We start from the raw sequence: 22,462 nt of genomic DNA, 5'->3' as shown, positions 1-22,462 counted from the left end.
AGGCTGGAAGTGTGCTAATGTTTTGTTAATATTCAAAAAGGTTCAGGAGGTTGACCCAGCTTCTTATAGGCCACTTAGCCTGAAATAATGGACAAACTGATATGGGATTCAATCAATAAAGAATTAAAGGATGGGAATATATTCAAAGCAGGTTAACAATGTTTTATGGAAAATGGGCCATGTCAAACATAGCTGTGACAAACTTAGACTTTTGGAAGGTGCTGTTTTTCACAGATTCCAAGGCAAGATGGGCCCATTGTGATCTTCTAGTCTGACCCTCCTGTCTAGCACAAGCCAAAGAACTTCCCCACAATCATGCCTAGTGCATACCTTGAATTAAAATGTCCAATTTTGATTTAAAAAATTGCCAGTGATGGAGAATCAGTCCACCATGACCTTGGTAAATTGTTCCACTGGTTAATTCCTCTCACTGTTAAAAATGGACGCTTTCTGTCTAGTCTGAATGTGTCTAGTTTCAACTTCCAGCCATTGGACCATGTGAGACCTTTCTCTGCTAGATTGAAGAGCCCATTTGTCATCATTTCTTCCCCATGTAGGTATTTATAGACTTTTCCTCAAACCACCCTTAACCTCTTTAAGCGACATTGACTGAGCTCCTAAAGTCTATCACTATAAGGCAGATTTTCTAATCCTTTAATCATTCTTATGGCTCTTCTCTGAACCTTCTGCAATTTATCAACATCCTTCCTGAATGTTAGACACCAGAACTGGACACAGGATTGCAGCAGTGGTTGCACCAGTGCCAAATCCAGAGGTAAAATATCCTCTCTCCTCCAACTTGAGATTCCCCTGTTTAGGCATCCAGGAACCGCAGGACATTTGGATTACAAATTAGCACTATACAATATCAATGGAGCACAGGTTAAAGGGATTGAGAACAGGCTAATGGCTAACTGATAGATCACAAAAAGTAATTGTCAAAGGGCTCATCAAATGTGGGTGTTTCTAATGGGGCTTTGCAGGGATCAGTACTAGGTCTGATGTTATTCAATATTTTTCAATGACTTGGAAGTAAATACAAAATTGATGCTGATAAAAATGAGCTGATGACAGGAAGATTGGCAGAATGGCAAATAACGATGAGGACAGGGCAGTCATGCAGAGAGTTCTGGAGAGTTTGTTTGGCAAATGGGGCCCATTCAAACAACATGCATTTTCACACAGCCCAACACAGATTTATACATCTGGGAACAAGGAGGGCCTATTCAGCTTTGGATTTACCGATCTTTAGCTTTGTATCATCTGCAAATCTGGCCACTTCACTGTTTCCCCCCTTTTCTAGATCATTTATGAAGATGTTGAAGAACTCTGGTCCCAGTACAGATCCTTGGGGGACCTTGCTATTTATCTCTCTTCATAAACTCACCATTTATTCCTACCTTTGGTTTTCTATCTTTAAACCAGTTAGTGGTCCATGTGAAGACCTTCCCTCTTATCCCATGACAACTTACTTTGCTTAAGAACCTTTGATGAGGGATCTTGTTAAAGGCTTTCTGAAAGTTCAGGTACACTCTATCCACCGGATCGCCCTTGTCCACATGCTTCTTCACCCCTGTGACATTACGCCGCATATTCTTCATAGAAATATTGTTCTAGGAATATGGCATAACTACGGTATGTTTTATGCAAGATGGGTCATGTGAGATTGTCATGGGATCTCACCCCCACTTTGAGCTTGTGGGTTCAAAGAGGGGACCCGCAGGTATTCTCCCCCCACCCTAACCCTTAGGGTAGGATTCCTTCTCGCTGCCACCAGTCAGGTTAACGTGTCTGACGCACGGCCTGTCCCCCAAGCTTCCCCTGGGGAACCCAGATTCAAATCCCTTGAATCTCTACACACAGGGAAGCAGCCCACTTCCCCCCCTCCCTCTCCTGCTCTCTCTCTGCTTGGAGACAATCCTTGTCTCCACAGAGTGGCGCCTAGCTTCCTTCCCCTGAATCCACAGGTAAGGAACTTAACCAAGTCCTGAACTTAAAAGAGTTTATTAAAAGAATAAAAGAAAGAAGAGAAAAATACACAATCTCTATGAATCCAAGATAGACATTCATAGGGTCTAATCTTATTAATCCCTGGAGAAATTTCTCCCTTTTCCTCAGTACAAACAATACAGGCAAAATTACGAATAATCAATGCAAACACACAGAATTGCAGACACAGGATTCTTATATGCAATTACCCAGTTCTTCTAATACTCACTAGTTTGAATAGAAGAAATTAGTTCAGAAAGATGAGCAGACTTGGTTAAACATCTGGACTGGTGTAGGTCCAGATGGCTAAGAACTCAGAACAAAGAACACAGAGACCCAAGTTCCCGCTCTCTGGGATTTTCAAATTCTCTTCCCTGATTGGTCCTTTGGTCAGGTGTTTCACCAGGTCTGTGTTAACCCTTTACAGGTAGACCTTAACCCTTAACTAACTACTTATGACACGCCCCCCAAATCACCAACAGTGGGAGCACTGGCGGTGATTTCCTCCTAAACTGCAAAACCAACAGAGTAATAAACACATGCACTATTACATATACTACTAAGCATATAACATGTAAAGAACACTTTTTAGCCACTAGATTCTGGGAAACTGTCACGAGAGAGTGCATCAGCAACTTTGTTGGAAGCTCCTGAAATGTGTTGAATTTCAAAATCAAAGTCTTGGAGAGCTAAACTCCATCTGATAAGTTTTTTGTTGTTTCCCTTGTTAGTATGAAGCCACTTTAGCGCAGCATGGTCAGTTTGTAGTTGGAACTGCCGTCCCCAAAGGTATGGGCGTAGCTTTTCCAAGGCATACACAATGGCGTAACACTCTTTTTCACTGACGGACCAGTGGCTTTCCCTCTCAGACAGCTTCTTGCTGAGAAACACGACAGGATGGAAGTTGTGATCCGGTCCTTCCTGCATTAGTACCGCTCCTACCCCACGTTCAGATGCATCGGTGGTAACTAGGAAGGGTTTGTCAAAGTCCGGGGCCCTTAATACAGGGTCAGACATGAGCATCGCCTTAAGCTGGATAAAGGCTTCCTGACACTCATCAGTCCACTTAACTGCATTTGGCTGGGTTTTCCTGGTCAGATCAGTTAGTGGAGCAGCGATTTGGCTGTAGTGTGGTACAAATCGCCTGTAATATCCGGCCAAACCTAAGAAGGATTGGACCTGTTTCTTTGACCTTGGGACAGGCCACTGTTGGATAGCCTCCACCTTGGCCTGTAGGGGGTTGATGGTTCCTTGACCCACCTGGTGTCCTAGGTAAGTCACTCTGTTTTGGCCTATTTGACACTTTTGGCCTTAACAGTTAGTCCTGCCTGCCTGATGCGCTCAAAACCATTTTCAAATGTTCTAGGTGTTCAGGCCATGAATCAGAGAAAATGGCCACATCATCGAGGTATGCAACTGCACAGTCTTCCAATCCTGCTAGTAGACCATCCACCAGCCTTTGGAAGGTGGCAGGTGCATTCCGCAGTCCGAATGGAAGCACAGTAAACTCATACACCCTGCATGGGTGATGAAGGCAGATTTTTCCTGGCGGGTTCATCTAGTGGTACCTGCCAGTATCCCTTGGTTAAATCAATGGTAGAGATGAACTGGGCACGTCCCAACTTTTCCAATAGCTCATCAGTGCGTGGCATTGGATAGTTGTCTGGACGAGTTACAGCATTGAGCTTACGGTAGTCCACACAAAAGCGTATTTCCCCATCTGGTTTGGGAACCAGAACCACTGGAGATGCCCATGCACTGGTAGAAGGGCGGATGATACCCATCTCCAACATGTTGTCAATCTCCTGTTTAATAGCAACTTTGGCATGAGGTGACACCCTGTAGGGTGGGGTCCTAATTGGGTGAGCATTACCTGTGTCAATGGAGTGGCAGGTTTGCTCAGTCCGTCCTGGGTTGGCTGAGAACAAGGGCGCGAAGTGAGTGCACAGCTCCTTGATCTGTTGCCGCTGCAGACGTTGCAGGGTTGTGGAGAGGGTCACCTCTTCCACACCACCATTTCTTTTACCTTCGTAGTAGACACCTTCAGGCCACTCGGTGTCATCTCCTTCCTGAACTGTAAAGTGACAGACCTGTAATTCTCTGGGATAAAAGGGCTTTAGAGAGTTAACATGAAACACTTTAGGCTTTAAAGAGGAATCAGGGAATGTTATGAGGTAGTTAACAGCTCCCAGGCGCTCCTGGACCATGTATGGTCCTTCCCAGGACGCTTCCATCTTATGGGCCTGTTGCGCTTCAAGACCATGACCTGGTCTCCTACCTTGAAGGACCGCTCCTTGGCATGTCGATCATACCAGACCTTTTGCTCCGCTTGAGCATCTCTTAAGTTCTCTCGAGCAAGGGCCCAAGAGTCTCGGAGGGTGTTTTGAAGGTTGCTTACAAAGTCCAGAATGTTAGTCCCTGGAGGAGGTGTAAACCCTCCCATTGTTGCTTTACCAGCTGTAATGGCCCCTTAACCTCATGGCCATATACCAGCTCGAATGGTGAGAATCCTAAACTGGGATGTGGAACAGCCCTGTAGGCAAACAGCAACTGTTGTAACACTAGATCCCAATTATTGGAGTGTTCATTGACGAATTTGCGGATCATGGCCCCAATGTTCCATTAAACCTTTCCACTAGGCCATTAGTTTGGTGGTGGTACGGGTGGCAACCAAATGATGCACCCCATGAGTTTCCCACAGGTCTTTCATGGTCCCTGATAGGAAATTTGTTCCCGAATCTGTAAGAATTTCAGAGGGCCAACCCACCCTGGTAAAAATGTCAGTTAAGGCCTGGCACACAGTTTGAGCCCTGGTGTTGCCTAGAGCTACTGCTTCCGGCCATCTGGTAGCAAAGTCCACAAAAGTCAGTATGTACTGCTTTCCTCTGGGGTCTTTTGGGAAAGGACCCATAATATCCACAGCTACACGCTGAAATGGGACCTCAATTATGGGAAGTGGCTGGAGAGGGGCCTTGACCTGGTCTTGAGGTTTTCCTACCTTTTGGCATACCTCACAAGACCGACATACTTGGCAACGTCCTTGCCCATCCTCCCAGTCGAAGGACCTTCCCAACCTGTCTTTGCTTCGGTTCACCCCAGCATGGCCACTGGGATGATCATGGGCTGCTTAAGAGCTTTTCCCGGTACTTCGTCGGAACTAGCAACCGGTTTTGAGGATGCCAGCCCTCCTGGTGTCCACCATAAAGACTTTCCTTGTATAAAAGTCCTTGGTCCACAACGAACCGGGATCGGTTAGTGGAGCTGAGAGGCGGTGGGTTGCTGCGCCGCCGCCCATGCTTTCTTGAGGCTGTCATCGGCTTCCTGCTCTGTCTGGAACTGTTCCCTTGAGGCGGGAGACACCAGTTCCTCTGGAAGTAATGTAGGTGATGAGATTGTTTCTGTTGACTGTGAACCGCTCTCCGCTGGTCCACGAGGTGTTATTTCAGGCCCGGCTGAGCCTCTAGGGTAGGGTTGTCTGCTGGTTTTTCCAGTTCAGGCCCGTTGTCGCCCTCTGGCGGTGGAGTTGTAATAGCTGGCGCCGGTGCTGGCGCTGGGTGCCCTTCCAGTTCCGGTTCTGGGACTGGATGAACTATGGCTGCTGTCGGTGTTGGCCTGGGATCCGGTTCCACCACCTCTGTCTGGGTCTCTGGTAACACAGACGGGTCTTGGTGGATGGCTCAGGAACAGGTATGGGTGCAGCAGCTCGTCTGGCTTGGCTGCGTATAACCACTCCCTCTGTTTCTGGCGGCTCAACGTGATGGGCCAAGTGGTTGCCCAGTATCATGGGGACAGAATAATTGTCATAGACAGCAAAGTCCACATCCCTGACCAGCCCTTGTACTGGACAGGTAAACGCACTGTAGGTAATGTTACAGGTTTTGACATGAAGGGGCGAACTGTCACTTTGGTTTTCGGGTTGATGAATTTGGGGTCCACGAAGGTTCGGTGGATAGCTGACACATGTGCTGCAGTGTCTCTCCATGCGATAACTTCCTTTCCGTCCACTCTCAAAGTTTCCCTAAAGCATACGGGTATTTGAGAGATATCTAATTCCGGTTTCCTTGGTGTGCAGGTGCAAGGAGTTGGACCCGGTTCAGGTTCTTTGGGCATTTGGCTTTGATATGCCCCAGTTCATTGCATCCAAAACATCGCCCACTTGATGGGTCACGGGGTTGTGTTGGTTTACTGGAAACTGGTGAGGTAGAAGAAGAGGTAGGGTGTGACTGTGCTTGGGTTGTAGGTGTGGGCTTGATTGGCCCTCGATGGTAAGGTTTAGTCTCGGTGGGTACCTTGTGTGATTCGCTCCCTTTGGCAGTAGCGGTCGTGTTGTCTACCGATGCCATCCATCTGGCTCCAGTCTCTCCTGCCTCCGGGGGTGTTTTTGGGGTACCATCTTGGATGTAGCGCCTAATGTTCTCAGGAACACCATCTAGGAACTGCTCCATCATCATCAGGAGGTGTAGGTCGTCTAGCTCCTTAACCTTGGATCCTGATATCCATGAGAAATAGTGTTTTTCCAGGTAAGCAGCGTGCTCTGGAAATGACATCTCTGGTTTCCATTTCTGGGCTCTGAAACGCTGACGGGCGTGATCAGGGTGATGCCCATTCTGAGTCTGGCCTTGGTTAGGAACAGTGGAAAGTCGTCCATCTGGTCTCTAGGCATTTCAGCTGCCACAAGGGATAATTGTCCGCTGAGCTGTGACCTCAGCTCCATCATGTATTGGTCTTTAGGAAGACGGTATCCAATACAGGCCCTCTCAAAGTTTTCTAAAAAGGCCTCAACATCATCACCTGCCCTGTAGGCGGAAATTTTCTCCAAAAGTTTGATCAGTAGGTGGATGGGGTGGTGGATTATGCTGCTTAGCCTGTTCTACTTCCAGAGCCTGCCTCTGGATTTCCAGATCTTTCTCTCTTAATTCCATTTGTCTGATGTGGTCTGCCTCTCTGGCTTTCTGGTCTGCCTCTATGGCTGCCATGGCCATCTTGTGTTCTCTCTTTGGCTTCCAGGATTTTTATTTGCAATCGAGCAAGCTCTAGTTGGTCACTTGTTTCCGTCATATCTGTGCCTTGGGGTGCTGGACACCCCCTCCCTGTTTATGATAACTTGAGTAGAGAAAGGGTAATTAATCCTGTGTATAGCAAATTGTGTGTTGCAACTCTCTATTGTTCTGTACTGAGCAATAGGGAAAATCTAAAAAACTCTCTGTCTCTCTGCGAGAAAAGACTAGTGAAAATCTCACTGGCTTCCTGGCTTCTGCATTTCAAAAGTCACAGGAAAAAAAAACTGGCTTCAGGAGCTTTCTCTCCTCGCCAAACCTGTTTTCCCTGTTGGACGGGATGAGCTCGGAGGAGCACTCCCCCCACCCAAGGAATCCTGATCACACAAAGGAGGGACACACCTCCTGCAACCAGAGCTAAAAACCTCTGTCTTGAGATTCCTTATCTCCCCAGCAAACCTGTGAGGGCACTTCCCCCCACCTAAGGAATGCACACACTTTCTTTTCCTCCAAGGTGCTTTTCTATGCCACCCGAAAGAAAACTGCTTTTTCCTCAAGCTGCCTGTCCAAGCAACCCAAAAGAAAAACTGCTTCCAACAAAGCCTGCTGGAAACTCAATTCCCTCCAGCCAACCTGGCTGAAGATTTCTTCTAACAATGGGTTCGAAACTCCGCTGCCACCATGTCATGGGATCTCACCCCCACTTTGAGCTTGTGGGTTCAAAGAGGGGACCCGCAGGTATTCTCCCCCCACCCTAACCCTTAGGGTAGGATTCCTTCTCGCTGCCACCAGTCAGGTTAACGTGTCTGACGCACGGCCTGTCCCCCAAGCTTCCCTGGGGAACCCAGATTCAAATCCCTTGAATCTCTACACACAGGAAGCAGCCCACTTCCCCTCCCTCTCCTGCTCTCTCTGCTTGAGACAATCCTTGTCTCCACAGAGTGGCGCCTAGCTTCCTTCCCCTGAATCCACAGGTAAGGAACTTAACCAAGTCCTGAACTTAAAAGAGTTTATTAAAAGAATAAAAGAAAGAAGAGAAAAATACACAATCTCTATGAATCCAAGATAGACATTCATAGGGTCTAATCTTATTAATCCCTGGAGAAATTTCTCCCTTTTCCTCAGTACAAACAATACAGGCAAAATTACGAATAATCAATGCAAACACACAGAATTGCAGACACAGGATTCTTATATGCAATTACCCAGTTCTTCTAATACTCACTAGCTTGAATAGAAGAAATTAGTTCAGAAAGATGAGCAGACTTGGTTAAACATCTGGACTGGTGTAGGTCCAGACGGCTAAGAACTCAGAACAAAGAACACAGAGACCCAAGTTCCCGCTCTCTGGGATTTTCAAATTCTCTTCCCTGATTGGTCCTTTGGTCAGGTGTTTCACCAGGTCTGTGTTAACCCTTTACAGGTAGACCTTAACCCTTAACTAACTACTTATGACAGAGATATCCTTGGAAAGGTTCTGATTTACTGAATGGGATTATCCTATTTGGATGGATGTATCATTTCTGTATCTGAAGTTAGGAATATGGGCTCTGTATCAATTACAAAAGTGCTTGCACCAGGGGAATGCCCCCAAACAGTAGGCAATCAGCCTGGATGGGCCATTAGGAAGGACAATAGGACATGGAAGATGCTAATCTTCCTCCTTCCTGAGAAGCTTCCTGGGATGCTGCTTTGACACTGCAGGGTCATGTGATCATGTCACCTCATAGAATTATAGAATCCATAGAATCTCAGGGTTGGAAGGGACCTCAGGAGGTATCTAGTCCAAGCCCCTGCTCAAAGCAGGACTAATTCCCAACTAAATCAACCCAGCCAGGGCTTTGTCAAGCCTGCCCTTAAAAACCTCTAAGGAAGGAGATTCCACCACCTCCCTAGGGAACCCATTCCAGTGCTTCACCACCCTCCGAGTGAAAAAGTTGCTCCTAATATCCAACCTAAACCTTCCCCACTGCAACTTGAGACCATTACTCCTTCTTCTGTCATCTGCTACCACTCAGAACAGTCTAGATCCATCCTCTTGGGAACCCCCTTTCAGGTAGTTGAAAGCAGCTATCAAATCCCCCCTCATTCTTCTCTTCTGCAGCCTAAACAATCCCAGTTCCCTCAGATGGACATCATTTTGGACTAGTGGTATTTTTCCACTAGGATGGAGGGCCGTGGGGTCAAACTGGGAGACAAAGGATTCCTGTCATAGCCAAATCCTATTGAAGGCTTGGAAGTGAGTTAATCTAGGTTCTTCTCCACCACCTCCCTGCCCCAGAAGGAAGACTGCTGAAAACATCTGGAGAACTAAAGGAACTAAACTGTGGGGGAGGAGGGAAGGGGCCGAGGCCAGGCGAGAAAGATCTAGCCTGTGAAAGGAATACCTGGCTAGTTAAGCTGCAAGCAGTGCAGTTTACCTTCAAGAAACTTTGCAGCTCTCAGGCAAGTGGACTGAGCTCATGCCAAACTGTTCATAGAATCATAGAATTCAAGATCAGAAGGGACCATTATGATCATCTAGTCTGACCTCCTGCAAGATGCAGGCCACATAAGCCGATCCACCCACTCCTTAAGCAAGCGACCCCTGCCCCATGCTTCGGAGGAAGGCGAAAAACCTCCAGGGCCACTGCCAATCTACCCTGGAGGAAAATTCCTTCCCGACCCCAAATATGGCGGTCAGCTGAACCCCGAGCATGCGGGCAAGACTCTCTGGAAAAAGGCTAACAATATCCTATCATTGACCCATTGTACTAATTACCAGTGTGGCACTTAATTGACCTATTGACTAAGCCCGTTATCCTATCATACCATCTCCTCCATAAACTTATCTAGCTTAATCTTAAAGTCATGGAGGTCCTTCGCCCCCACTGTTTCCTTTGGTAGGCTGTTCCAGAATTGCACTCCTCTGATGGTTAGAAACCTTTGTCTAATTTCAAGCCTAAATTTCCTGACTGACAATTTATCCTTGAATTAAAAGTATCCATTTGTCCTCGTGTCCACATTAGCACTGAGCTGAAATAATTCCTCTCCTTCCCTGGTATTTATCCCTCTGATATATTTAAAGAGTGCAATCATATCTCCTCTTATCCTTCTTTTGGTTAAGGAAAACAAACCGAGCTCCTCAAGTCTCCTTTCATACGACAGGCTTTCCATTCCTCGGATCATTCTAGTGGCCCTTCTTTGTACCCGTTCCAGTTTGAATTCATCCTTCTTAAACATGGGAGACCAAAACTGCACACAGTACTCCAAATGAGGTCTTACCAATGCCTTATATAACGGGACTAGCACCTCCTTATCCCTACTAGAAATACCTCGCCTAATGCATCCCAAGACCGCATTAGCTTTTTTAACGGCCACATCACATTGCCTACTCATAGTCATCCTACGATCAACCAGGACTCCTATGTCCTTCTCCTCCTCCGTTACTTCCAACTGGTGCGTCCCCAGCTTATAACTAAAGTTCTTGTTAGTCATCCCTAAATGCATAACCTTACACTTCTCACTATTGAATTTCATCCTGTTACTAATACTCCAGTTTACAAGGTCATCCAAATCTCCCTGGAGAATATCCTGATCCTTTTTCTGTTGTTGTTGTTTTTTGGTGTAAAACAGCTGCCGTTTGAGGATGCTCTAGGGGTTATATCAGCACTTGCTTGGGAGGATTTGCATGATCCATTCATGGCTTCACCACTCAGGAGTAGCATGGCCATCCCAAATGGCTGCAGAGAAAACCCCGATATCATGCACTCCCTGAATATGTATCTAGGAAACACTGTTGTCCAGATGTCGGATTTCTCCCCCAGGGTCTGAATTCCGTGCATGGTATCTGGGGTTAGTTGCATACTCTGCAATCCTAAAACCTGCAGAGTTTGATCATCTCTGCAGGAGAGAGAACTTTGCAGGCTCTCGCCTTCAATGCTTATAAACTCTGCAGGCTCCTGGTACCAGCAATCCCTGTTTCTCCAACCCCTGGAGTGTTGCAGTGATCCCTGTTATGGGTTGTGCTTTGTTCCCTATATTGGCTGCATCATAGGAAAGCACAATTCCTACCCATGATGCCTCAGAGTGCAATACTCTGCCAGAGGGAAAAATTTCCCTCTGGCCCCACATGGCAATCACCTCTGGCTCATTGTTCTCCCAGGTTTATTGAGGAGTTCTCTTCTAACCCTGCTGCTTTCTCTGTGTGTGGCAGGCTTCTCAGAGGAAGAGGAGGCCCAGAAAGACAAAAAAGAAAGCGAAAGGTAAGCAGCCCCTCACCCCACAGCTGCAGTGGCAGACTCAGGCCCCATGAAAAGCAGAGAAATAGGGTCTATTCCCCACCTGCCTCCCCTCTTCCTGCGAAGGCACAGTCGTGCCCAGAGCCGTGCAGAGGCACTGGCTGGGGCTCCATTCACAGGCTGCCTCTGAAATCTGGGGCAGAGGGTGCCCAAGCAGCTCAATGTCTCCTTTATGTCTCACTTCTGGCAGCTTTTGGACGCTGTGCGGAAGAGTTGGAGGAGGCTGGTGCATCCCCAGAGACGTGGTAAGCAATGCCCCCCTCCATAAATCTGCAGTGGGTCAGTCCCCTCCTTTAGCGTCATGCAATTCATCCCCACCCAGGGGCAGTAGCCCGAGTAATCCCTCCCCTGCCCCGACCTATGTACCACGCAGGCAACTCTTCTCCTTTAGACTCCTGCAATTCATTCCCACCCTGCAGAAGTTGCCATCTCTAATCCACCCCCACGCCTTGTACAGTGGGTCATTCCCTTCTTCCAGCATCATACGGCTCCTTTAACCTGGGGCAGTGGGGGGGAGGGGTAGATTGTGTCAACTGGACTGGACCATCCTCTCCTGCCAAGAGCGGGAGAAAATGTTTTCTGGGAGCAGCCCCATGCACCCCGGGGAGGTGAGGTGGAGAGGTCAGGAGGAAGGCTGGTCTTTCTGGTACGGTGAGTAGGGGATCCAGCAGCACTTGGGTAATGGCCCCTCCTCCAGTCCCCCAGCATAGGTTCCACGGAGGATTTGAATCCTGGAGCTAAAGAAGTAGCTGCATAGTTGGTAGCTAGAGTAGGCTGTTATCCTACATGTTGATTAGCTTCTGTGGAAGGGACATGACACACATGCAGCCAGCAGGATAGACGCTCACCTCCTCAGCACTAGACAGGGATCACCTAACAATCCAGCTAACCCCAACCCAGAACATCCAAGGCCCGGGTATTGCAGGGGAGGAGGCTGCCTCAGTGGAGAAGGGGACAGGGAGCCTTTCGGTGCCGCACCTCTGGGTAAAAGAGGGCCTGAGGGCAGGGCCTGCACTCAGCTATCTGCTCTCTCTGTTCCACAGCTGCCCTGTGCCCCTGGAGAAGCTCCCCTTGGCTCAGCGCCTCAGGCTGGTTGAGAGGAGGCTACAGTACGTGGGCAGACACCTGGATGCAGTTCTGATACCGTAAGGCAACTGAGCGGGGGGCACCAGACTGGGGGCTGGGTGGGAGGGGATAATGAATGTAGAGAGGAGGGAGCAGGGAAAACCAGACACTCCAGCATCCTAAAATAACAGGTGAGATACCAGTGAAAGTGAGGTGAGGGATTATCAGAAATGAAATGCAGAGACTACAAGTTGGGGTTGTGAGTAGGATCAAATCCTTCTGTACGGCAATATCTGCCAGCAGGCGACTGTCTAGAACCTGCCCGTGCTGTGTTTGAAAGAAAAAGCAATCCAATGACAGGCTGTGAGGGGGTGTCCACCCCACATAGGACTGGAAGGGGCTCAGGTGGCCAGGCAGGCCCATGAACTCCACAGGGTGCACCTGGAGGAAGAGCCAGGGAGCAGGGAATTGATCCCAAGCAGGCTCCGCTGGGCAGGGCCTATAAAGCCAGGAAGCTGGCAAGAGACAGGGGCTGCGGCTGGGAAAGGGCAGCCCCTCCCTGGGAAGAGGGGGGAGTGTTTGGAGCTGGTGCACCCAGAGCAAGGAGGGGAACCAGGAGTAGTAGGAAGCAGTCCAGGCTGGGAGAGGAAAGCCCAGAACTGCTGGGTTGAGGGTCCCTGGCCTGGAGCCCGGTGTGAAGTGTGGGCCCAGGTTTCCCTACCAGCCACCGAGGGCACGGCCCAGACCGGCGGGGCAGTGAACAGGAGGACTGTCTGGGTCACTGTGGGAGTGACAGGCAATTGCAGGACTGTACCCTGGAAGAGGGGGAAACGCTGAGTGGCCTAGCCAAGAAGGGGACACTGCAGTTCCCGGAATGACAGAGAGATGATGTGACCACATGCGACAATTGGAAGGGGCATTGACCTCGAGAGCTAATCCCCAGAGTAGGCTCCAGACAAGCAGTGAGTGGGGCACCCTGTGATACACCCCAAACATGAGTCATCAGCTGGGTTCAAACCCAGGACTTTCAGGACCGTAGCACAGTCCCCCACCACCAGAGAAACTCCATTAACTGGGAGCAATAGTAGGTTGTTAGCCTCTAGTGTATCAGCCATTAGAAGAGGACAGTTTTCCAGTGGGTTAGAATGTAAGAACATAAGAACAGGCAGACTGGGTCAGACCAAAGGTTCATCTAGCCCAGTATCCTGTCTTCCAAAACGGGCCAATGCCAGTGCAGCAGAGGGAATGACCAGAAGAGGGAATCATCAAATGATCCGTCCCCTGTCGCCCATTCCCAGCTTCAGACAAACAGAGACTAGGGACACCATCCCTGCCCATCCTAGCTAATAGCCATTGATGAATTTATCCAGTTCCTTTTATAGTTTATAGTCTTGGCCTTCACAACCTCCTCTGGCGAGGGTTACACACACATGCTCACGTCTTCCTCACCCAAAGCAATTGTTGTTAGCTAATCTTTCTATTAAAATAACACTAGGTCCCCAGTCATGCTGAAGGCCCCATTGTGCTAGGTGCTGCACATGTGCGTGTGACGAAGGGGTTATCGTTCTAGATAAAATGAGTGCCGGCTCCCCCTCTCAGTCCTTCGTTACCCAGCTGATGTCCTTGTGTCAGGCTGTGGTGTGCAAGGCATGCCTAGGCACTGCCCCATTGCACTACTGTTGGAAGGCTGTGCCCAAGCCCTGCCTTTGCTCAGCAGGGCCATGTCCCATCTGTCCCTGTCTGCTCTCTCCCACAGGCCGAGTGTGGCGACAGCCACGATGAGCCAGTTCTCCTATTCCGCTATGGAATCCACCACCTCTGCCCTCTGGAGTCCCAGCTCTTTTTCCCTGAGAGAAGTCGCCATCATTCAGTCGGAGCCCCTCTGCCACACAGGGGAGATCATGCCCTTCGCGAGCTGGGAAGGATCCACTCATCCCATCCAAGCCCAGCCTCTCTCCAGGCCTCCTGCCCACAGCAGACAAGACCGGGGAGAGCAGACCATGGGTCTGGACCAGACTTCAGTCCATAGCTCAGACTTCAACATCCGGCAGAAGCATCTGCAGAGGCGACTGGGGGCTCCACAAACCCCCATCCCGGGGGAGCCATTGTTGGGTGAGGGGGACACCAAGCAGCAATTGGAAGTAGACCCAGATCCATCCAAATGTGGATTTCCAGCAAAGGTCCCGGAGCCCTTCAGATCCAACACCAGCCCTCAGCGTGCACAGGAGATCCAGGAACCATGTGTCTGCCCCCGGGGACCCCTGCCCCAAAAGGCCCACAGGATCATGGCATCTTCTGATGCCATCCTGGCCAGCCTTGTGCCCACAGCGGTGGTCAAGCTGCAGGATCACGTGGCTCAGAAATGCTGGCAGATCCAAACGAAGGCCTTTCCTAAGATGGTGCAAGAGTCGCACAGATATGCTCCCCTCTGGAGAGAGACTGCCCTGCCTGGGCCACTCCACCCCCCTGGGGAGCCAGGCAAGCACAGGACAGCGGCATTCCCAACGATGGGACAACAGCCTGCCCACCCCATCGAACTCCACATAAGGCATCAGCATCTGGTCATGCAGAGGGGGCTGCTCACCCTGGACCCAGAGCCCCTGGCAAAGCTGCCTCACGCCGTCCCAGCCAGGGGAGCCCGTGTGGAGTTCAGTGAGATGGAGACCGATTTCCTGCAGACGGGGAGGCGAAGCACAAGCTCCTCTTCTTCCACACGTCCTCCAACGCCAGTGGAAGATATCACCATGGAGACGGGCAGGAATGATGGCGCGGCAGGAAAGCAGACTAACCCACAGCGCTGCACTCTGCCAGCAGGGGTGGGTCTGACATCGCCACCTCCAGGAACCACAGTAGCAGAGAAGACACTCGCAGCGACACTCCAAATGTATAGGAGCGAGTTGAGAAAGCCCCTTACCAGTGTGAGCGGCACCAAAGGGACTGAAGAGAAGCTGGAGCTGCACATGGAGAGGAAGGTTCTCTTGGGAGAAGGCTCCTGCCTGCAGCCAGGGGCACAAGCAGGTGAGAGCAGGGCAGATCCTCCCAGGACCCAATGGCACCAGGTTGCCCCAGAGGCACCAGGCTCTGAGCAGCTAACAAGATCCACCCTTGACTCTCTCCTTGCTGGGCAGGCTGCACACGACCTGCAGATCAAGCAGCTGACGGAAATGTTGAGCAGCTCCCGCCCCTTGGCGGGCCAGGTCTCAGTTTGCCAGCAGTGCCGCAAGGCATATCCAGGAAAGAGGAAGGGTGAGAAAACTCCAAAGGAGACATCTGCTGAGCTGCATGGTGTTCGAGACATCGTGCATTCACATGGGTTCAATGGAACTGTGAATTCAAAGCTCTCCAGGGACCAGCCACCAATCAGAGTCTGCGAGAAGTGTGGTAAGCATCGACAAAAGAGACCAGCTGGCTCTGCAGGTGCTGACTTGCCGGGAAGATCCCATGGAATTCCACAGCGATGGACTCCAGGAGACTCCTCAGCATCATCCAACCACAATAAGATGCCAGTGCTGTGGCTCCTTCCAGCAGACAAGAGCAAGACGCAGGATGGGATGGGGAAAAGGGCTCCCCGCAAACAACGAAAGATGGTGTCCGTTGCAACGAGTACATCAGGGCTTTCGCAAGCTGGGGAGAAAGCAAGTTGGAGTCCTGACGGTTCTCCCTCAAAGTCACCAAAGGCCTCCAGAGCTAGGACACCATCCCCTTCAAGGAGCAAAGTTATCCAAAGGATGTTCATGTGCCTGAATCAAACCTTCAGCAAGCTGCAACAAAAAGTGAAGTCCCGAATGTCCAAGGACCCTCGATCCAGAACACCTGACACTAAATTTACAAAGCCACCCTTTTGGAAGGCAAGGGCCTCCAAGGGTGTCCGGTTTCCATACTACTGAATCTCACACTGCCAGCATGCCCACTACCAGAAAAGGCCCACGAATTCCAACCTCTCCCTATCATCCAGTGGGCCCGGTAAGCATGGGCTAAAGTGGCTGAGAAGAATGGCTTGTTGTCCTGGGACACAGAGACTGATATATAAGTGTCTCTCCTTGGGGTATGACATTTAAACCGAGATTCCAAGATGAAGGGGGGCCTGGGAGCTTGGATGAGATTGAGCGTTCAAGAATCAATCCTTCCTTCAAGAAGAGCTGACACTAAATTTACAAAGCCACCCTTTTGGAAGGCAAGGGCCTCAAAGTCTGTCCAGTAGTACTATTAGGGCCCTACCATCAATCAAACACAAACCGGCCCTTTGACTCCTAAAACCCCGCCCCTTGACCCCTTTAACCCCGCCCACCTATCACCAGAAGTCCCACCCACAGGGTATTACTTCCAGGGTCAAGGAGGACACATGACCGGAAGCAACGTATGTCATGTGACCCCTCTAAGAACTCCTCCCACTGCCCTCTACCAATCAGGAGAGGTTTTGCCCTCATAGGCCTACCCGGAGAGGGGATTTGACCAATCAGGGGTGTTCCAGGGTGGGGTAACCCATCCGGATGTGGCTCGTGTGACCCCTCTAAGAACTCCTCCCACTGCACTCTACCAATCGCGATGGGTTTCGGCCGCATAGGACCAACCTGAGAGCAGATTTGACCAATCGGTGGTGTTCCGGGACGGGGTGACCTGTCCAGATGAGGGTCGTGTGACCCTTCTAAGAACTCCTCCCAGCGCCCTCTGCCAGTCAGAGCGCAACACTATCACCCCATAAGTCCCAGCACCAGGGCAGAAGAGGCCATCTTTTACCAAGGACGCGTGCTTTAGAAATCGTGGAAGCATGGACTCCTTCACCACCCCGTGAGTACTTTGGACTTTGTGTTAGCCCCGAGGGCCTTTGGACTTGTGTGGAGAAAGCGCTACATGAGCGCGACAGTTCCCACAAGGGACCTTTGACTCAGCCATTGATGGATACGCTGGAACCCGAAACCCAAACTCTCGTGAGGCACACCGATGAGTGTGATGGCCTCTCATTTTCCACCCCCCTAGAGGTGGAAGGTGAACGCAGATCAGGGGAATCATCGGAGGACAAGGTGAACGGAAAAGACATTGCTCAGGTAAATGAATGATTAAGAAGTGATTGTTGATGATGGGGTGTAATGGGGTTAGGATCCGGGGGGTGGGGTGGGTTGTGTATATTTAAAAACAAGGAGTGGGAACTTACACTGTTTCTTTTCTGAAAATCTTTCCACAGCTTGACGATGCCTTTCTAGAGGACCCAGAGGCCCTGGACAGCATTGCATCAAGCAGCGAAGATGAACCGGGCTCTCCTTGTTTTTGCTCAATGCCGGTACAAATTGTTGAAGAAGACTCCAAGGATGACGGCTATGAGGAGTTTAGGAGACTTGGCATGGAACTAACTGAGCCAAGGCCACGTCGTGAGCGTAAAGAAGTCATGCGGACTATTGTACGCGTTGCTGTTTATGCTGTTCTTAATCAGTGCCTTAGGGAAAAGCTTTTTGAAGATTGTGAGGGCTGTGTGATAGATGCGCCAGCCCAATGGCACCATGACTGTGAGACTTGGACTTCAGTAGATCTAAACTTCAAGCCCCGGCACCTGTGTGCTGAGTTATGTTTGGAAACCTTATTAAACACTGTTCTTGCCATAGGTTACGCTCCGCAATGTCTGTGCCTACCCAAGAACATTTAGCGTAAGGGGTGACCTTGATAAATGCTGTGCAATTTAGTGCAGACCCTGGCCGTGTTTTAAAGAAAATGACCAAACCGGAAGATGCCTGTGTCGCATTCTTGACTTGAACTGGGACCGTATAGAATATGATTGCAACCAAGGTCCTGTAGTGGCACCAAATCTTTTGTAAAGGGGGTCATATAAGGGGTCTAAGACCAGGTTATGGGTTGCTGGTTATGATTATGCTGTCTGTATCAATGTGTCATTTTGTAGTTGAAGTTATGAATATTGGCTCTATCCTGTCTGTATCTCAAACTTATGCTATGCTTCTGGGTGACATCCCAGACGAGTTGGTGTTAGCTCTGCCTAGCCTGCTTGATGGCCCATTAAGGACCATCAGCTACACAATTGACCCATTGAGAGAAGGCAGATGCACCTTGTAAGTCAGCAAAGTATGCAGGAACTTGCCCATGTGACTCCAGACTCCATTTTGCTTGTAATTTTCCACAGTAAGAACAAAGAGGTGTTCTTACACCTGGAAAAGACTATAAAAGGCTGATGCCTCATCTCCAGCTTGTCTTCAATCCTGCTTCTTACCTCTGAAGGGACTTTACTCCAAACTGAAGCTCTGAACAAAGAACTGATGACCCGTCCCAGCTGGGGATGGACTCCAGAGACTTAATTTAAACCTGCAGTTTATTCTATCACTGTTCTAAGCCTGAACCAAGAACTTTGCCATTATTGTATGGAATTGATTCCATTTAACCAATTCTAGCTCTCATCTGTATCTTTTTCCTTTTATGATTTTATAGATTTATAGATTCATAGATTCTAGGATTGGAAGGGCCCTCGAGAGGTCATCGAGTCCAGTCCCCTGCCCTCATGGCAGGACCAAATACTGTCTAGACCAGCCCTGATAGACATTTATCTAACCTACTCTTTAATATCTCCAGAGATGGAGATTCCACAACCTCCCTCGGCAATCTATTCCAGTGTTTAACCACCCTGACAGTTAGGAACTTTTTCCTAATGTCCAGTCTAAACCTCCCTTGCTGCAGTTTATACTCATTTCTTCTTGTTCTATCCTTAGAGGCGAAGGGGAACAAGTTTTCTCCCTCCTCCTTATGACACCCTTTCAGATACCTGAAAACTGCTATCATGTCCCCTCTCGGTCTTCTCTTTTCCAAACTAAACAAACCCAATTCTTTCAGCCTTCCTTCATAGGTCATGTTCTCAAGACCTTTCATCATTCTTGTTGCTCTTCTCTGGACCCTCTCCAATTTCTCCACTCTTTCAGTACCTGTTTTCTCCCAATTACAAGGTTTCATCCTGTGAGTTTATCGACGATGAAACCGTGTGTGTGTCTTGGAAGCTCGCAAAAGACCGGTACTCTGTCTCTGGCAATACCAACGTCTTCATAGCCTGTTTCACCACCGCTTATGCCCACTTAGAACTATACAACCTCCTAGAGAGGTTGCAAGAGTGGTGCCTGTACCACGAAACTGACTTGGTGATATTTTTGAAAAGGGAGGGTGAGTGGAATCCCCCTCGGGGGGATTATTTAGGGGACCTCACGAGCGATTATTTCAATTAAAAAATAATAATCTGTGTACTTTTTTCTGAATTGGTCTTTTTAAAAAAAAAAAAACAAACACCAAACATCAATTGTCTTTAAACCCCTCACCTGGGGTGCTTTATTGGGTAACATGGCTGTGAAAATTATCACAAAATACATGTCTGTGCTTGTTGAAACATGTTTTGAGCAGGACTAGGCATGCCCAATGAATATCTCATCAGTAAAGGTCTATTCATAACCTTTTTCAAAAGCTCCTTTGGTTTTAGATTTCTCAAAGGGAGAGGCACGCGACCTTTGCTGAAAATAGCTTGAAAGGCCTTGGATAACTCACCACTCGTCTTGTGTTTTTGACCTAAGGCCCAGGCATATTTGGATAGAATGTCTGTCACTGTTAAGATGGACTTAAAACCGCTGTTGCATTTGGAGAACTGGTGCATCTCCACCAAATTTGCCTGCCATTGCACATCCACATCTGAACCAATGGTCTTGTTTCTTTTAAAATGTATTTGAGCCGGTTTGTGTAAAGTGCAAAAAAGAACAGGAGTACTTGTGGCACCTTAGAGACTAACAAATTTAGTTGAGCATAAGCTTTCATGGGCTACAGCCCACTTCATCAGATGCATGCAGTGGAAAATACAGTAGGAAGATATAGATATACACAGAGAACAAGAAACAATGGCTGTTACCATACACGCTATAAGGAGAGTGATCAGTTAAGGTGAGCTATTATCAGCAGTGGACAAAAAGGACTGTTTGTAGTGGTAATGAAAATGGCCCATTTCCAGCAATTGACAAGAAGATGTGAGGAACTGTAGTGGGGGGAAAAATAAGCACGGGGAAAGAGTTTTACTTTGTGTAATGGCCCATCCACTCCCAGTCTTTATTCAAGCCTAATTTAATGGTGTCCAATTTGCAAATTAATTCCAATTCAGCAGTCTCTTGTTGGAATCTGTTTTTGAAGTTTTTTTGTTGTAATATTGTGACTTTTAGGACTGTAATCAAGTGGCCAGGGAGATTGAATTGTTCTCCGACTGGTTTTTGAATGTTATAATTCTTGATGTCTGATTAGTGTCCATTTATTCTTTTACGTAGAGACTGTCCGCTTTGGCCAAAGTACATGGCAGAGGGGCATTGCTGGCACATGATGGCATCTATCACATTGGTAGATGTGCCTGGTGGCGTGGCTGATGTGATTAGGTCCTATGATGGTATCCCCTAAATAGATACGTGAACAGAGTTGGCAGCAGGCTTTGTTGCAAGGATAGGTTCCTGGGTTAGTGTTTTGTTGTGTGGTGTGTGGTTGCTGTAGGATTGGGGGCTGTCTTATAAGTGAGGACAGACCTCTCTCCCAAGATCTGTGAGAGTGATGGATTGTCCTTCAGGATAGGTTGTAGATCCTTGATGATGCGCTGGAGAGGTTTTAGTTGGAGGCAGTGGCGGATTAAAAAATTTGCCACCCCTAGGCCCTCAAAAATTGCCGCGCCCCCTCCCTACCCCGCGCGCCAGCCCACCTCTGCTCCCCCGCGGCAAGACTGGGAGGGGGTGGGGAGAAGGGGAGTTGTGGCACGCTCGGGGGATGGTGGTGGTGGAGCGGAGATGAGCTGGGACGGGGAGCGGTTCCCGGCCCCCAGGTTACTCCCCGCACCCGTGGGTCCAGCTCACCTCTGCTCCGCCTCCTCTGAATGTGCCGCTACTCACTTCTCCCTCTCTCCCAGCACTTTAGCGTGGCAAGCCTGGGAGGGAGGTGGAAGGGGGGAAGCGTGGCGCGCCTGGGAGAGGAGGCAAGCCAGGGATTTGAGGAAGGGGCAGAGTTGGGGAGGGGGCGTGAGCAAATTTGCCGCCCTAGGCCTAAGCCTTGTTGGCCTAGGCGATAATACGCCGCTGGTTGGGGGCTGAAGGTGATGGCTAGTGGCGTTCTGTTACTTTCTTTGTTGGGCCTGTCCTGTATTAGGTGACTCCTGCATACTCTTCTTGCTCTGTCAATCTGTTTCTTCACTTCAGCAGGTGGGTACTGTAGTTGTAAGAATGGTTGATGGAGATCTTGTAGGTGTTTGTCTCTATCTGAGGGGTTGGAGCAAATGGGATTGTTTCGTAGACCTTGGCTGTAGACAATGGATCGAGTGGTGTGGTCTGGATGAAATCTGGAGGCATGTATAGCGGTCAGTAGGGTGATGTTTATGTGGCCATCCTTTAGGAGTGCTGTGGTGTTTAGGAAGTGGATCTCTTGTGTGGAATGGTCCAGGCTGAGATTGATGGTGGGGTGGAAATGTGTAAAGTGTAAGTGTCCCTGTCTGAAAGGCAAGCTGTTACCTGTCTTCTATTCAAAGTTTTGCTATGCTTTCTGGCTACTTGAGAAAGAGGGTTCACCCGCCGAAGCGCCCAACTTCCCCGGGGGTGTAATATATTTTCTTTAACAGAGCTGCCTGTGTAGAAATGACTGTTACTGGTACCGTCTTTTACTAACACAAATATGAAGGGGGACACATTCATATTGACACATTTAAATGAGAGGCCTTCATGCTCATTGGGGTGCCTCACGAGGGTTTGGGTTTCGGGTTCTGGCGTATCCATCAATGGCTGAGTCAAAGGGCCCTCATGGGAACTGTCACTCATGTAGCGCTTTCTCCACACAAGTCCAAAGGCCCTCGGGGCTAACACAAAGTCTGAAGTTCTCACCAGGCTGGTGAAGGAGTCCATGTTTCCACAATTTCTAAAGCACGCGTCCTTGGTAAAAGATGGCCTCTTCTGCTCCGATTGCTGGGTCTTATGGGGTGATGGTGATGCGCTCTGGTTGGCAGAGAGCGCTGGGAGGAGTTCTTAGAGGGGTCACACGACTCTCTTCTGGGCAAGTCACCCCGCTCTGGAACATCACCGATTCGTCAAATCTGCTCTCAGGGTGGTGCTGTGTGGCTGAATCCCATCGTGATTCGCAGAGGGC

General features: G+C 49.2%; 1 protein-coding gene across 3 annotated transcripts in view; it reads left to right on the top strand.

The window, feature by feature from the left end:
• Positions 1–22,462, top strand: part of LOC120397910 — a 47,124-nt gene that overhangs the window by 391 nt on the left and 24,271 nt on the right. For 2 of the 3 annotated variants that reach the window (XR_005594082.1, XM_039524607.1), the window contains exons 2-4: positions 11,182–11,230; positions 11,457–11,511; positions 12,310–12,411. Coding sequence is in view for 2 of the 3 variants with exons in the window: in XM_039524607.1 (XP_039380541.1) it covers positions 11,182–11,230; positions 11,457–11,511; positions 12,310–12,411 (206 nt within the window). In the remaining variant the exon portion in view is untranslated. Of the gene's footprint in view, positions 1–11,181; positions 11,231–11,456; positions 11,512–12,309; positions 12,412–14,087; positions 17,184–22,462 lie in introns of those variants that run through there. The other variant, XM_039524608.1, reaches the window with a different exon arrangement.

Source organism: Mauremys reevesii, linkage group 2 (genome assembly GCF_016161935.1).
Source record: "Mauremys reevesii isolate NIE-2019 linkage group 2, ASM1616193v1, whole genome shotgun sequence".
In the NCBI taxonomy this organism is placed as follows: domain Eukaryota; kingdom Metazoa; phylum Chordata; order Testudines; family Geoemydidae; genus Mauremys; species Mauremys reevesii.
The sequence above is the reverse complement of the archived record's forward strand: the minus strand, read 5'-3'. Positions and strand labels throughout refer to the sequence as shown.